The 17809-nt window shown below is 41.2% G+C and overlaps 1 protein-coding gene and 1 pseudogene across 1 annotated transcript in view; both read right to left on the bottom strand.

The window, feature by feature from the left end:
• The window catches only part of DYM (dymeclin), a 322063-nt gene that overhangs the window by 45658 nt on the left and 258596 nt on the right, over positions 1 to 17809 (bottom strand). Inside the window, exons 15-16 of the mRNA XM_040632527.1 lie at positions 13237 to 13419; positions 3783 to 3896 (exon numbers count right to left, since the gene is read on the bottom strand). Coding sequence (XP_040488461.1) covers positions 3783 to 3896; positions 13237 to 13419 — 297 coding nt within the window. The remainder of the gene's footprint in view (positions 1 to 3782; positions 3897 to 13236; positions 13420 to 17809) is intronic.
• On the bottom strand, positions 16229 to 17135 carry LOC103664053 (annotated as a pseudogene).

Raw genomic sequence — 17809 nt, 5'->3', positions numbered from 1 at the left:
ATTATAAACACGCAATCCAAAAAGATGATTAAAATAATTGAGATAAGACTTGATTATAAAGATAAACAGCTTTTTTTTTTTCCTGGTAACATCTGTGGTAATAATGTGCTATCATTTAAACCAACTGAGGCTGACTCACCATCTGTGAATAAATATAACTTTAGTTTCTTTTCTAGTACTGGGGATAGCTTTCTTGCTTCTCTATTCTTTTTTTTTTTTTTTTTTAAACTAAATCATCCCTCCTCCATCATCTGTCCCTCTTGCAACCACAGAGTGAGATGGTAAGCTAGCGTCAGCAGTATTGTCTCTTGCTATGTTTCAGAACAAAAATGAACTGGCCCACCTAAGGGATTTATCCATGACCTTGGTCTCCATAGAATCTTGCTCTAAATAAGAGTTAACTGGCCTGGGACCTCCCACAGATCAATTAATCTCTCTCTTTAGCCATAATCCTGAAAAACAAAGAGTTATATTTTCATTTATATGTTACTATCTCCAATATAGACAAGACTTTTTTTCTGGATATAGTATAATGAATGAACAACATATTAACATTCAAATATATAGCCTGTATACTATAATTCACTTCACTTTAAGTACTGTAGAGAACTAATTAACTTTCAGTATCTGCTATGGCCCATGGAGGGGCCTTTGGGTCAGGGGCATTCACCAAAGGAATTAGAAAGTAAAATCTGGGATTGGAAAGAGTAGGAAAAAATGGACTAAAGACATGAGTAATGCGCAATAAGCCAGAAGATAGGAGCTAAGGTTTATCACCGGGGAGGGACAGATACAAAAGAAGAAAAGTACCTGGTCTGACAGCACAGTGAAGAAGCAGTGGCCGTCCACAGAACAGAAAGGAGATGGGGGAAGGATGAGCAAGTGGAATGGTACATAAAGTTCTAAGAAGGTGGCCTAGTGCCTAGGACTTGTTTCCGAAATACCATTTATTAAAAAAAGAAAAAGAAAAAGAAGGGGGAACCAGAGCTCCCTGGAGAAGTAGTTGATTCCAGGACTGGGGCAGGAAAAACACAAGATGAGTCCGAAATATCTTGTGCCCCAGAAAAGTAGAGGCGTGCTCAAAACAAGAAGGGGGCAAGTCAGAGGGACACCGGATCCAACCTGGAGGAGCTCCCACGGGCCAAGGATAGAACAATTTGAGCAACAAAGTAAATAAGTGATAGTACTGAATTATAATCTATAACAAAATACAAAATTATTATTAGGTGACTGCCACAGTAGAACTGTGCAGGTAGGATCCACTGATGGATGATAAAATCAGTGGGCAAAAGTTTGAGGAGAAACAGGACACAGCTTTGTTCACTAACGTGATGCTCGGCCACATGGCTCCCATATTCCACAGTGCCCTTCTGAACGCCTATTTCAGGCTTGCTAAATATCCCTACATTCTCAGTCCTTGCATGCAATCTTCCATCCTTACTTCTTCTTTAAGTGAAACCTGGCTCTCCCCTTGGGAGTCTGATTCCCCAGGAGCATTTCGAAGTTAGAGCCTGCTCATTCTTTCACATTCCAGACTTCAGGGTCTGGAGATGGGGTTGGTGCTTTGCTTTCATTATTGTTTCCTGGCTATTATTCCTCTACCCTTAAGTACCTAGGGTACTTTTGTCAAATATGCATAACTTCAATGTAATCATGTGAAAACATCAGAAAAAAAACAAATTGAGGGAGGGACAGCTCCTAGGAGGCTGGGACCAGCTTCCTCTGGTCCATGCAGCTGCCCCCTACTGCCTTCTAGGCTACAGGCCCGCTGACTCCAGCATCTGGCTCACAGTCTTTCCCTCCACTCCATGGCTTATTGTCCTGAGGGACTATGAAGCCTATGCGAATGACCCTTCCTTGGCTTCCCATTCATGAGCTGGCCCAACCACACTGACTTCCATTCACAGGCATAGCACTTCCATCCCTCACCCGTGGCCGAAGCCAGGCCATGTCATCACCGAGATGTGCTCCACTTCTGATGTCTTCAGTCTAAATATACTGTTCGTTAGCCCCCTCTCCATGACTTCCACCGCACCCACTCTTTGCTTGTATTCAAAATCCCCTTCCCGATGCCTCTGTGACCCTTTCCTTCCAGCCTCCTGATAGCTCCACTTCTCTTTCGACTTAGCTTAGACACCAAGATCCACCACTTCCTGCGAGCAGCCACTCCAATCTTCATGGATTTCTGTACTGGTTCCCATGGAGTAGTTCAAGTAAACTGGAAAAAAGTGCGCACGCACACACACATGCCCTCAGAACAAAAAACCCTCTGAAGTCTTGCTTTACGTAAGAGTGGAGACCATATGAATTCCTTACATTTAGAGAACTGTCAGGAAGCGAGGCAAGTCCGAGCGGGAGGGTCGGGTGAGCTGTCAGCAGTGTTCATGCTCCTGCCACACGGCGGTACCACCCCAGCCGACAAACACGAGCCCCACCGCTGTTTCCTTTCCATGGAACTTCTCTAAGTGGTTCTGATGACTCACGTGCTATTATTTTGTAAACTCTGTTGTTATAACTGCAAATATTTTCATCTCCTACAACAATCCCTCTCAAGCATCCAGCAGCAGTGCTGCTCTGTGAGAGCTGAAAACACGGCCCCCAAAACAGTAACCCTGGAACAGAAGTTAGTTGTGATAAAACACTCTGATGAAGAAGGCCACACGTCGCACTAGGATGCCCTGTGTTTTTAATTTAGGAACGAGCACTCTAAAAAAAATTAGAGGTGATGAAGGCAAACATTAATAAGAAGCATTAAAGCAAAAATAGGCTCTAGTGCTGTACATTCCTATGTCCCCACAGGATGTTCCCTTCACATCTTTTCTTATGAGAAAATTAGTCTTGGAGTGTGAGTTTTATATCATGAGATCACTTTGGAAACATGCTAACATGCAAATGGAAGTACGTTCTTTTTTTTTTAATAAAAATTTTTTTTTTTTAATTTGACAGAGATCGTGAGAGAGCGCACAAGCATGGGGAGTGGCAGGCAGAGGGAGAGGGAGAAGCAGGCTTCCCACTGAGCGGGGAGACTGACGCAGGATTCGATCCCAGGACCCTGGGATCATGACCTGAGCCGAAGACAGATGCTTAACGGACTGCGCCACCCAGGCGCCCCTGGAAGTGCCTTCTTAAGATATACTAGTTCCCCTACCTACCCAAGAAACGCTTCTCTTTCCAGAGCTACATGCAGGCAGGCAGTGAACGGTGTGGGGATCCGGAACATGGACTCTGAAGCCAGACTGCCTGAGTACGAATCTCCCAGTTCCACAGTTTTCTAGTTGTGTGGTTTTGGGTAAGTCATTAACCTTTCTGTGCATCTGCAAAGTTAGGGCAAAACACTACCGACCTCTAAGACTTGTGAGGACGGAATGAATTAGTAACTAAGACACTCAGAGCTCCACGGAGCACTGAGGACACACCATGTGCGGGCCAGTGCTGTAGTCAGCACCACTACCACCAGCAGTGCCTTCCCATCAACCCTTGATACTACAAGACCGAATTATTTCACTGGGTCAAAAAAACAAAAAAGTAAGGAGCTTCTTTATTCACAGTATATGAATCCCTGAGTGTATGAAGGTGTTAGTCCTTCTTTGGCCGTTTTCTGTGGGAAGACTGTCAGACTCCCTCTGTATCACTGTTTTCTGTACCAGTATGGGGTAGAGGAGGCAGTATTTACAGAGCCTTTTCTAGCACAAGTACTAGTAAGTGGGACGACTCAGGCTAGAGCCTGCTCGAACGCTCAGCCCAAGCGATTCTCCAGTGCGGGTTTCCTTCCCCGGGCTTACCTTCAGCCGGTCTTTGGGCAGCGCGACAGCCCCTTGCTTGATGATTTCCAGGACCCGTTCCACTGACAGCTCAGCTCCCGCCTGCAGTAATCGTGAGCTGAAGAAGGTGATCACCTGGAATGGAAAGTGTTCTTTTTTAAACAAGTAGATGTACAAGCTGTCTTTTTAGGAGGCGCCTTGCTCACATGGTGGTCCCACTTCCTCGAGTAGCCTGGCTTGACTTCACCAGCTCTCCTCCTCGCGGTCCTGTCTGAAGGGGTCTGATGACCGCGCCCGAGCCAGCCTCTGACGGCTCGGGGCCGATGACCCGCACCGTGGCTTCGGCCAGCCTCCTGAGTTCTGCTCTTCCAGGGTGCGGCCTCCCCTCCCATTTATTTAGATTTCAGTTAGACGGCAGCGCCCCTCAGAAGGTGGGAAGAGAAAGCTAAAGCTTAAAACCTGTCAATTTTGAGGCTTATTAGTAACTCTCAAAAAAAAAAAAAGGCTTAATGAGAAAGGAATTTGAAGATAATGGCTAAAATGATGTTTGGGGGATGGTTTATGAATTTAATTTATTCACCACGCTCTTATCCCTGAGCAACAGGGCTAATGAACAGCAAGCTAGGACTTCTTTTGTTTCGTGTCCCAGCACAGCCTGCACTGCGGAGCACGACGCTAGTGACACAGGAGCATTCTGAACATAACACTGTCCTTTAACATCTGTCCCTCAAAACTAAAAGAATGTCATTATTTTTTGAGGAAATCATTTTAAGATCATGATGTTAATAAATCAAGAAGACTATACGTCTTTTTTTTATTCAAGAGAGTAACCTTAAGTATTTATAGTCAGACATGTAAAAATATAAAAGTGTTTTGTTAAAAAAATTAAACATTTCCATTTACAGGTTTTCTATTTTATATGTAAAAGACAAAAACTAGTTTAAAAAGATTACCTAACTGTAGAAACAAAATAGTTTTTATACTCTTTAAAATATGATCATTAAAACTAATCTGGATGATTAGCTCTCTATGTCTTACTAAACCCGAAGGCTTCACATTATCAACAGCAAACACAGTATTGGTCAAAGAACACTGTTTATCATAGTAAATCCGAATCCGTAACGCAAACATGCTGCTTGATCATTTCTGTGCGTTCGGCTCCGGTGAGATGAGACTGGTGCATCACTGCTTCTACCCTGTAATGTAGCACCTGTTCTAGGACGAGGGGGACATCAGCTCTGCTATCTCCTTCTTGTCACGTGTACTTATATTGTTGTATTGCCTTTGACTTGCGGTTCTTTTGCAGGAACCATACCAATCCTCCATTTTAGAGGGTTTACTTACTTAAATCTAGATATTATAACAGTGAATAATATACATTACAAGGACCTATAAGTGAATGAAAGGTGAGAGTGTCAGCCAAGCCTTCCAATTTCGAGAACTCCCCTCTCCTCCTCCGGATACCTAGAGTACCGCAGCGGGCACAGCTAAAGCCTGGCAGGTTGTCCGTGCCAATACTAAAAATTAGGAAAACTCGACCTGTTTATTTTTAGGCGAAGAAAGAAAAGCTCTGATACTCTCTTCCCATGCTTCTACGGACTGTGGGCGCAACCTCTGGGGTATGTGGACCCACCCACTTTGGAGACTGCTGATGGAGACAACAAAATGTGTGTACTCGAAGCTAAGCAGCTTGCACAGCATTCGAACAAAGATACTTCAGACCAACGTGAGAGCGTACAGACACGTCAGATCAACAAAGAACGAAGTCATGCAATGGGAATCTACTTCAGTTCAGTCTGTGGTCTACACAGACTTGCCTCTAAGCCTCAAGGAAATCGCCTTCCCACCAGGACAGCTGTGGAGTATAGGCAGGAGACTCACTTTCTAAGTAACTTCCTTTTTTCAAACTGGCTCTCATTTGTATGTCCTAAGCTGATATTCTTTTTTTTTTTTTATGTTATGTTAGTCACCATACAGTACACCCCTGGTTTTTGATGTAAAGTTCAATGATTCATTAGTTGCGTATAATACCCAGTGCACCATGCAATACGTGCCCTCCTTACTACCCATCACCGGCCTATCCCATTCCCCCACCCCCCTCCCCTCTGAAGCCCTCAGTTTGTTTCTCATAGTCCATAGTCTCTCATGCTTCATTCCCCCTTCTGATTACCCCCCCTTTCTTTATCCCTTTCTTTCCCTACCGATCTTCCTAGTTCTTATGTTCCATAGATGAGAGAAATCTTATAATTGTCTTTCTCTGCTTGACTTAAGTGAAAACTTAGCATTATCTCCTCCAGTGCCGTCCATGTTGCAGCAAATGTTGAGAACTCGTTCTTTTTGATAGCTGAGTAATATTCCATTGTATATATGGACCACAATTTCTTAATCCAGTCACTGTTGAAGGGCATCTAAGCTGATATTCTGTTCTTTCATTTGAACGCACGCTACTTTAAAAGATAATAACGACTACCAACTTCCAGAAGAGAAGTAAATGTATGCATCAAAAACAAAGGGAACGGACATCTACTGCATGTTTACTACGGACCATGTATTCCTCTAGTAATTCATTCTCATCATAATCCAAAGAGCTGATAAAGAATGTGAAACAATTTATTCAAAGATACAACTTGTATTTCCTATCACCTAGTTCGAATTTTGCAGACAACAGCACATTTAGTAATGATGATTTTAACAGGTAGGTGGCTTTTTATCAACTTTCATAGGAACCATTAAAATGGTTAAGACTGATGAATCTTTTCCCCTCTGAAAATGTTTGCAGAAGATACAGTCAATAACAGAAAAAATTTAGAGTGAAACCTTTAGCGAAATGGGAATGAATGATATATTAGTGCAATTCAAAGGCAACCTTTCAGAGGAAGGTTCTTCTCCGTGGGTGTTACACAGCTTCCCTCCACCCACCATATTTGGCCACAATTCCTGAAATCTAAGTACAGCACATTACCTTCAATTATGCTATTAGTTGTGAACATAATTATCCAAGGTCATGTTCTGATTAATCAGCTGCACCCTTTGAGTAATGTCAAAATCACATTTAACTACTTATTATGAAACCAGTGAGTGATCACTAGAACACAGATTTATAGAAATGAGAAGCTAAAAAAAAAAAAAAAAAAGAAAGAAAGAAAGAAAGAAAAAAAAAGAAACGAGCAGCTTTTGTAGGGTAGATGAGGTTTTGTATCAGAGAGGCATTCTTGCTTGCTAAACAGCCACTCTTCCAAGAGGTAAAAGTAGAGAGCTAAGCCATTTCTTTTCTTTTATAAAAGACAATAAACATGTTTTGAAAAGTAAAATACACATGTTTTCTCATTGATCTTTGGTTTTTCCTCAAGTTTTTGTGTCTTAATCAATACATGTGTTAACAACCTATTCAGTGGGAGAGATCTCCAGAAGATTTACAAAGAAAATAGGTATTTTCAAGAAAGACGCAATGTAATTGGAGGACAAGAAGCAGATTAAACAGGCATAATCGAACAGATTAGACATCACGGTAGTGTAGACTGTGAAGTGCTCAAAGTCAGAAGGTGTAGTCTGGGTCCTGCCTCTGATACTTACGAGCTACCATATGCAAAGTCATGCAGTGGCTCAGAGCGCCTACCAGGTGTCAGAAGCTTGAGTTTAATTCCCAGCTCTGCTTATAAACGTAGACAGGTTATTTAACTTGCTGGTGCCTTGGTTTCCTGATCTATAAGTGAGCAAAGACAGAATGCCTGCCTCGTGGAGGGGGCCTGTTAGAATTAAATAAGTTAACACCTTCGAACTACAAAGAACAATGCCTGGCACACAGTAAGGGCTCATGAAATGTCAGCTTCTGTCATTATCATGAGATAGGTATATCTCAGTATCTTCATTTATAAAATGAAAAAGTTGCCCTACCTATCACATAGGAAACAATTATAATACATGTGAAACTTAAGGAAAAATCAAACCAGACAGAAGCAGCAAGTGTGATCGACTGAAAGTAAATTCCGGGAAAGTCTGCTGGTTAAAACCAACATGATCATTATCAGTTTAATACATAATGAGGGTCAATTTAAAACTCTTCTGTTTTTACTTGGTGAATACGTATAACTTTCCTCTTTCAAAATATTTTATTATTTCCAGAAAATTTAAACAGTACGTTGAGGAAGTTTTCATAGTTTGCAAAGTTTTCTTTTATCATGAAAGAATGCTGAATTTTGACACGTTTTTTCTGCACGCACTGAGATGATCGTATGGTTTTAATTCTTTAGTATTTTAATGTTGTGCATTACATTAGCCTTGAATTCCTGAGATATATGATAACTGAGCACGCTGCATTATTCTTCTGATACATTGCTAGACTTGATTTGCTAGTAGTTTGTTGAGGATTTTTTTGTGTCTGTGTCTATGAGTGATATTGACTTATAATTTTCTTTTCTTGTAAGGTCTTTGTCTAGGAGTGGCATTAGAGTAATAATGTCCTCATAAAATAAGTTGGGAAGTATGTCCTCTTCTTGTATTATCTGGAGGAGTTTGTACTGGAATAGTAATATTTCTTTAAAAAAATTTTTTTATCATGTTATGTTAGTCACCATACAGTACATCATTCGTCTTTGACGTAGTGTTCCATGTAATATTTCTTTCTTAAAAATTTGGTAGAATTCAAGGGTGAAGACATCCAGGCCTGGAGTTTTCTTTCTTTTTTTCTTTTTAAAGATTTTATTTATTTGACAGAGATAGAAACAGCCAGCGAGAGAGGGAACACAAGCAGGGGGAGTGGGAGAGGAAGAAGCAGGCTCATAGCGGAGGAGCCTGATGTGGGGCTCGATCCCGTAACGCTGGGATCACGCCCTGAGCCGAAGGCAGACGCTTAACCGCTGTGCCACCCAGGCGCCCCAGGCCTGGAGTTTTCTTTGTTGGAAAATTTTTAAGTACTAATTTGGTATCTTTTAAAGATATAGAACTATTCAGATTATCTATTTCTTCATGAGTAAGCTCTGAAAGTTTGTGCCTTTTAAGGAATCTGTCCATTTCATCCAAGTCATCAAATTTATTGCCAGAAACTTATTTATAATACTACCTTATTAGCCTTTCAATGTTCCTGCTATCATTCCTGATATGGGTAATCTGTGTTTTCTTTCTTCTTCTTGGATTGGTTTGGTTACAGATTTATCAGTTTTATAGTGGTAGGTTTTTTTCCCTCCCAAATAACAAGCTTTTGGTATCAATGATTTTCTTTTCTTCCTTTTTAATTTCATTGACTTTTTTGTTCTTATTTTTTTATTATTTCCTACCTTTTTCTTACTTTGGGTTAAATTTACTCTTTCTAGTTTCTTAATGTGCAATCTTATTTATTTAAGATTTCTTTTAAAAGATATTCTTCTTTTCGAATAGAAGCATTTAATACTATAAATTGTCCTTTAGCTGTATCCCACGAATTCTGATATATTACAGTTTCTTTTCTGCTAACTTTAAAATATGTTCTCTTTGCCTTTGGCCTCCTCTCTGATACACAGGTGTACTGCTTACTTTCCACATATTTGGGGGTATTTTCCAGATACCTTTCTTACTTTCTTACTAGCTTAATTTCATTGTGGTCAAACAACATACTCTATTATGATTTTAAGTCTTTTAAATTTGTTAAGGTTTATTTTATGGTCCTGTGTATGGTCTACCTCAGGGACTGTTCCATGTACACTGATGATGATGGGTGCAAAGTTTTATAAATGCCAATTAAATCAAGTTGGCAGTATTGTTTGGGTCTTCTATATCGTTAGTAATTTTCTATTTATTGTATCAGTTACTGAGAAAGAAGTGAGGACTTCTCCAATTATAATTAAGGATTTGCCAATCTCTTCTTGCAATTCTATCGGTTTTTGCTTCGCATATTTTGAAAGCTCTGTTGTTAGATGGATCCACATCTGACGTTGTTATGTTCCCTTGCTAAATTGACCCTTTTATCATTACATGGTGTCCCTCTTTATCTCTGGTAATGCTTCTTTTAATGAAGTCTACTTTGCTGATAATATAGTCACTCCAGCTTTCTTTTAATTAGGGCTTGCGTGATAAAACTTCAGCCTTTGACTTTTAACTTACCTAATTCTTTCTATTCACAGTGAGTTTCTTATAGACAGCACATAGATTTTACCTTTTATCCACTCTGAAAGTCTCTTTTAATTGAGGCATTAATGTGATTGTTGACATGACTGGATTTAAATCTCCCACACTGCTTGTCATTTCTCTTTGGGCTATTATTTAGTCTGCTTTTCCCACCTGCCTTTGGATTAAATATAATTTATAATTCTATTTTATCTCCATCTTTGGCATACCAGTTCCCTCTCTCTCTCTCTTTTCTTTTTTTGTGGTTGGCCTAGAGTTTATAATATTCATCTTGCAATTATCAGCCTACCTTCAAATAATATTATACCATTTCACATTGTCAAGCACTGGAGAATTTTGCCCTATCTGCAAGTTAACAAGTCAGTCACTGTTTTGTGGATCCTGGAAGGATATATGGAGATTTCTGGGTCAGTGATGAAGGACAGCTGTTACCAGCAGTGACCAGAACATTAGCATTTTTTTATGGGTTCCCCAAGCCCCAATTTGCACAAAGGTGGTTCGATGAGGGATGGATGACTCCCTCACATGTAGTGGGTTATATTATAGGAAGAGAACTCTGAGCTTAGGGAACCCAAATCTTTTATAATGGTCTGTAAGCAGGTTTACCTATCGCTCCCAAGGGAGACACAGACACACCCCCATCCCACCCCTATGTTCTCTTTGCCTGGAACACTCTGACCCTAGATATCTGCATGGCTCACTCTCTACCTCCTTCAAGTCTTGGCTCAGATGCAACTTCTCAGAGAGGCGTCCCTGACTGTGCTCTTTGGACTTGCAATTTCCCACCCCTATTCCGACCAGCACTCATTATTCCTCTTCTTTTTTTTTTGGCTTAAGAAATTCAGTAGATATTGATGTCATTTACTGAGACAAAGGAAGACGGCAGAAGAAAGAGCTGATTTATTTTGTGTTTGATTTTTTGAAGAAAACAAAGAATTCTGATTTAACCTTCTTCAACATTTGTGGGATTGTCGGGTAGGCAACTGAACACACGAGTCTGGAGCTCAGTAAGGATGGCTGGGTTTGGAAATACACAAAATCTAAAATGACTTTTATACCGTCCAGAGATAAAAACCCTTCTTGCCTTCAACACACTACACAACTGTTGCTGTTCATTGCCCCTGCTCTTCCCTTATAGTTAGCCATGAAATTCCTTTCACAGCTTCTCCCAGCTGGCGTTATAATTCTATTGTCCTGTTACTTAATTCAGCCAGATCATATCACCTGTGCGTTCGAGGGGAGGATATACAGCAGCAGCTAACAGAAATCTGGTCATTTGGAAAACACGTTGGAAGGATCCGCAGAAGTTAAAAGTGCTCCGAGGTTAGTCCCTCCTGTCTCAGATATTCAACACTGCTGAATGTCTTAATGAAAAATATCAACTCTGAACTCCCTGTCAGCTAAAAATAACAGTAATTCATAGTCTCCTTTGCCAATACTTTTCAAGGTTAACTCTATGAAAAAAGATATAGCAAAGGCTTGTTTGAGCCAAATTTCAGGGGCATTTAGGGCAGGGAAGGGGAAGGCAAAGTGCTGAAAGAAGCAAAAAGTAGAGATTTTATTTATATCTCTATCATGGCATTCTTTTCAAAATATGCAAAAGAGTTTAAAATGCTTTTTGAATGAACTTCCATTGTGCCTGCACTATTTTGGATGGCAGTATTCAACAAAGAGTTGTCAGAAAGCGTGCTCATTCGAAATCTTACTCTAGGTTTATCCAAGTGGACCCTGAAAGCGTGGAGTTTCTAATCTGAAGACCTGGCTTCAAGGCCTGGCTGAGTGACTGACTGGCTAAGTGACCCTGGGCCAACCACTTTTCCCCTCGAGCCCTGCTTTGCCTCACTCACAGGGATGGCTTAAGGGTCACATGAGACACTGTATATGCAAATTACCCGCAATCAAGACCCGTGCAAATATATAATCATCATTAAGACAATGATTCTTAGGCTGGGATTTGTGTGAAAATCACCTGAGAAACTATCTCTCAACATCTTGGTTTTCTTATCCATCAAGCAGGATAATCATACCTAGTTTACTGTTTATTGGTTTAAGAAGAATGTGTTTAAAAAAAAGGGGGGAGGGAGAAGAAAAAAGAGATGTATACGGAAGTACTTAGCCTCATTCCTAGCACTTAGCAGGTGCTCAACAACATTCAGGCATTTATTTGTCTAGTTTTAAGAAGCACATAACAGCATATGGCCAAATGTTTACCATAGACGCCCTCTTCCCTGAACACAGGGAAGTGTAAGTGGCCCGTTCTTCTGCCAGCCAAAGGCAACTGAGCACTGGGTGTAAGTCCAACTAACACCCTGCTTCCACCTCCATATGGTCATGTACCGTGTGACACAGTGGGGTCCCTTGTGTTTCCTCACCTTCGCCCTGATCTTCACTTCTTTCAAAGGAGACTAAGTTTTCATGGTTCTCGTGTGTCTTTTCCAAAACGAATATGGTCTTTCCGAGATATTTTTAAGGACGTCAACTGTTAATCGCCTTGTTACTAAGAAGGATTCTCAGTTCTATCACTGGTGGAATAAAGACTGATTTGACATCAGAAGTGATCTTGAGAGAGAAAGTGAACAGTGAAGTCTCCAGGTTTGTGGATATGGCTCGATGTTTTCAGGCAGTGAGTGAGAAACTGTGGGAACATTTAGTGAAGGGTACAGTAGTTATGCTTGATGATTACAAACAGGGGCATGGGCTTTCTCATCGAACTGCCTGGTCTGAGTCCTGGCTCTATGACTTTCTGAATGTGTGACTGTGAGCAAGTAAGAATCTTTCTAAGCTGGTTTCTTTATCTATAAATTGAAAATTAAAATGAAATATACCTCACTCATACCCTTTTCCCAGAAAGCCACTACGCAGTCTATGCTCCCGCCAACGTGAAGCAGGAAACTAAGAAAGAGGAAGACACAGAAGCCAATGTCAACCAAAGGAGCCAAGTGAAGGAAATCCCCAAGAAGATGCTGCAGCTGGGCAGGAGAACAGAGCACAACACGGCTGCAGCAGGAAGCAGGAAGCAGAGCTCCGAGAAAAGGATGGAAACGCAAACTTCTTCGGCTCTGCTTGACCATTTTGAGAAGCGTTTCAGAGTTATGCCTGAAAGTCTATAGCTGTCTTTGTGACTGGATGTAACACGTAATCAAGAAATCTGCCTAGAATCCAGAACACATCAAGCATCTGCATGAAGATAAACAACAGAAAAACTGGCAAAGGATACACACACAGAGAGAATATAATTCTCATGGCAGAACAGACTACAAATATACTTTATGTTCAAAGTAGGGATTTTAACTTTCATAGTTTTTTGTCAAGGTTTGTTGAACTTTTGCTGCTTTGATACTTAAAAAAGAATCGTAACGTCTCCATTTACACTTACCAGATCAATATTTTGCATTATATCCTGAAACGAAGGGTGAGTTCGAAACTGTTCAAAGAGATCGCGTTTGTAAAGCAGTGCGTATACCAAGTTTGGATTGTGGTGAAGAGAATTTGTCAGGCAGGAATTGATGATCTCTAACATCATTCGAATCACTTCTTCGATGACATTCAGGTCTTGTGCCTAATAAAGAAAAAAAAGCCACACACCACAGTGTTTTTCTCTTTAACACAGAATTAATCAGAACAAGAGTAACTGCTTTAAAATTATAACATTTGGGGCGCCTGGGTGGTTCAGTGGATTAACCGTCTGCCTTCAGCTCAGGTCATGATCCCAGGGTCCTGGGATCGAGTCTCGCACGGGCTCCCTGCTCAACAGGAGAGCCTGCTTCTCCCTCTGCCTGCCACTCTTCCTGTCTGTGCTCTCTCTCTCTGATAAATAAATAAATAAATAAATAAATAAATAAATATCTTAAAAAAATTATAACATTGAAAAGATAATGCAAAAGAACTCTTCCAGGTGACTTTTGTCAAGAATCTTTAGAATTATGGGCGCCTGGGTGGCTCAGTCGTTAAACGTCTGCCTTCAGCTCAGGGCGTGATCCCAGAGTTCTGGGATCGAGCCCCACATCAGGCTCCTCCGCTGGGAGCCTGCTTCTTGCTCTCTTACTCCCCCTGCCTGTGTTCCCTCTCTCGCTGGCTCTCTCTGTTAAATAAATAAATAAAATATTAAAAAAAAAAAAAAAAGAATCTTTAGAATTAGGTTTATCACTTACTAAAGTATATGAGTAAAAATCTTTTGAACTCAGATGCTCATAATTGGGAACCGAACATAATAAATTACAGACTTGCCCATCTGGAAGGAAATTTGGGGCTTCCTCAGCCTCTCACTTACTAGATCCTTCCTCGCCTTCTCATCATGGCATCACCTTAAATCATTAGACTTTCACAGTGTAAAGTGGTGGCTGGGTCTTACCAAGTCCAAGAAAAGTGCCTAATTCAGAACATGACCTCACTTCTCTACACTGTCATTTCAATCTTTCTATTTACAGATAAATAGCCTATTGTTTTGTCTCTTTTTCCTCAGTCAACAGTCTTTGGGAATCTAAACATGAAATAGTCACAAGACAGCAAAAACAATCAACAAATCTCTTGGAAAAAAGAACAACGGAAAGAGCAAAAATACAGGTAAATACAATAAACTTTCTTTTTCCTCTTGAGTTTTCTAAATTATGTTTCAAAGTTGTAGTAAAAAATTAAACATTGATGTGGTTCGCAATGTATATAAGAGAATATCTAAGACAATTATATTATAAACCAGGGAGGGCAAAGGGATGTAAAGACAGAAAAGGTTTCTACTTTTCTCTTGAACTGTTAAATGTCAACAATACTAGAATGTGACAAGTCATGCATAGATACTGTTTAGAGCAAATCTACCCAGAGATCCACACAAAAATACTATACATACATCAACATGGAATTCTAAAAAACTGTTCAAGTATATAGAGAAGGCAGAAAAACAAGACAGACATAAGAAAAAGAGGGAACAAACAGAAAACAGATAGTAAAACAGCAGACTTAAGCTCTAACATATCTATCAATAACTACATTAATTGCAAATGTTCTAAATTGTTAAAACTAAAGATTGGCAGAGTGGATAAAAAACACAAGACCCAACCATATGCTACCTATAAGAACTCACTTCAAATATAGTTAGGTCGAAAACAAACGGATGGAAAATGATATATACCATGTAAATATTAACGGAAAGAAATTAATCTATCAGTGACAGACGAAGTATACCTCAAAGACTGTATGGCCTGCAAAGTAAAAAATATTTACTATCTGGTCCAGCGAATAAAAAGCTATGCTTACTCCCACACAATTGATCTCCGCCTGTACAACATATACAAAGTATAACGTCCGCATTCAACCAAAATGTACGAGACAAACAAAAACAAGTAAAAACAACCCACATCCAAGAGACAAAGTAATCAGCAGCATCACACTGAGTGATACAAAGATAATAAAGATATCAAACAAGAAATTTAAACAAACTATGATTTACAAAATCTACTATGAGTATACATATGTTTGGACTGATGGGGAATTTCAGTGGAGTTGAAAACTATAAGAAAGTGACAAATGTAAATGCTAAAATTTAAAAGATACATGGTGTTAGCAGTAAAGAACACCTAGATGGGTTCAACAGTGGACTTAACAGAGTCTTGAAGAGGTAATGGCTGAGCATTAAAATAATGAAAGAATCAAACAGCGGTCCAAGAAGTTCGGAGAATATCCCCCAAATCCACCCGAAACAAAACAAAATAAAAACACACAGGTAGACACATCATCTTAAACTTTGAAAACCAAAGACAAAGAGAAAATTTTGAAGGCAGCCAGAGGGGAAAAACACGAAATACAGAGACACAAAGATCAGAATTACGCATGGTAGACGGCTCATGAGAAATTACACCAAGCCGATCCAAAGGGAGTGGCGCCATTACTGTGCTGGGGAGGAGTCAAACCACCCCTTGGTCACTTCTGATGGAAAAAAAAAAAATTAAAAATAAAGTTGCTCAAAGATACCTTAAAGCCGAAACCCTGAGCCACACTTTTTGGGCCAACCCCTCCTGGAATCATCTCTCTAATTTGGCTGGTACTTTGGACAGAGCAATGAGTTTCCCAGAGTAGGTCTTTCTGGGCTCTGGCTCTCAGTAAGGTGGGCCTCTGCCGCTTTCCCTCCTCTGTGGGGAGGGCAGTATGCATTAGGCTGAAAAGTTACTTTCCAAATGTGAGGAAGGGGCTAGACTGCTGCTTCAGAACCGTGGAATTATTTGGAATGTTTTACAAATGGTTGGTACGTCAACAAAAACAACAAAGATAATTACAAAATGTGTACATTACGACATGCTTTTAAAGACACTTTGCATTGTGCTCACATTCCCTTAGACATTGTTCCCAACGGTGCTCGGCCTCAAGCCCAACTGGAATCTCTAGGGAGAGGCAGAGACAGTTTGGCAAGAAAAGACACAGGGGTTGGGGTAGGAGAGGCGGCAAAAAGAGAAAGCAGCCTTCCAGTTAAAGATTTTAGCCCTTGGTTTCAAGGCCAGCTCCAGGCAGGCTGGAGCAGAGTCGGGGGGTCAGAGGGAGAAGCAGCAGCAGGGCGGGATGGGGATGCTCGACATCTCATTCAGGTCAAGCAGAGTCCGTTCCAGCCTCCTTTGTGTACAAAGGGGCTCCGCGTTGGTGCCTTTCAGCTTATCTTCCAAATCATCAACTGTCTTCTCCAGCTTGGCTACTGATCTCTCAGCAAACTCAGCACAGGTCTCTGCCTCCTTGGGTTTATCCACGAGAATCTTTATCGATTCCTCATCTTTGTCTTCCTTTTCAGAGAACTTGTCTTCAGCAGCGCTCAGACACTTCAGGCTCTGGTCCATCAGTCTGATCGGCTCATCCATCTCCCGGCAACGGGACGCTGCCAGCTCAGCTCATTCCTCTGGGCATTCCGAGTCCCCCTCAATAATCACCAACTTCCGAGCCACATCTTCATACTTCTGATCTGCCTCTTCCATCTTTTCTTCATTTTAAGGCTTGGTTCTCAATAACCTCTGTACCTCTCTCGCTCTCATCAGCGGCTTTCTCTGCTTCCTCCAGCTTTTGCAGGGCCGTGGCCAGGCACTCCTGGGCGCTGTCCAGCTCCTCGTCAACCAGCTGGATCCTATGGTCCAAGGAGGCCAAGGTGGCCTGCTCCTGGCCCGCCTTTCCCCCTCCACTCCCCACTGCAGGTGCTCGGCCCTCTCCTCTGCGTCATCTTGCTGCTCCTCCTCTTCCTCTTGCTGCTGCAGAACCTGGATCTTGCGCTTCACCACCTCGACCGACGGTCGTGATCCCGGCCATGGTGCCCACCCAGCCCCTGCTCCCACTCGGCTTCCTGCCTCCTTTGCTCGGCACTGCAGCCGCTTCACTGACGTTTTTATTTTTAATCATTCTGAAAGAAAAGTGATTTCAGGGGCACCCGGGTGGCTCAGTCGGTTAAGTGTCTGCCTTTGGCTTGGGTCATGATCCCACGGTCCTGGGATTGAGCCCCGCAGCGGGGGGCTCCCTGCTTCTCCCTCTCCCTCTGCCACTCCCCCTGCTTGTGCTCTCTCTGTCAAATAAATAAATAAAATCTTTAAAAAAAATTTAAGAAAAAGAAAACTGATTTCAAAAGCAAAATAGCAGCAATGTATTATTGGTTTATGGCATATGTAAAATGTATCACAACATTTCTCCTACTAACAGGCATCCAATTTATTTCTGTTTCCTTACTTCTATGAGCAAGGGTGCAATAAGCATGTTGGTAGATCTGTCCTTCTATTTCTATAGATTCCAGGACAGGGATTGGTGAAAATATTGGATTTGTACTGTAATAGATGCTGCTAGATCGTTGCTTAAAGAGCAATGACAATACATGTACGCTGACAATGCAGGAAGGCTTTTGCCCTCATTCTCACCCACACGTATAATTATTCCGTTCAACATTCACCGTCCGGAAGAGTCATCACTTCTGAATAGTTACGTCAAAATTTCCC

Source organism: Ursus maritimus, unplaced genomic scaffold (genome assembly GCF_017311325.1).
Source record: "Ursus maritimus isolate PB19 unplaced genomic scaffold, ASM1731132v1 scaffold_18, whole genome shotgun sequence".
Taxonomy (NCBI): Eukaryota; Metazoa; Chordata; class Mammalia; order Carnivora; family Ursidae; genus Ursus; species Ursus maritimus.
The sequence above is the reverse complement of the archived record's forward strand: the minus strand, read 5'-3'. Positions and strand labels throughout refer to the sequence as shown.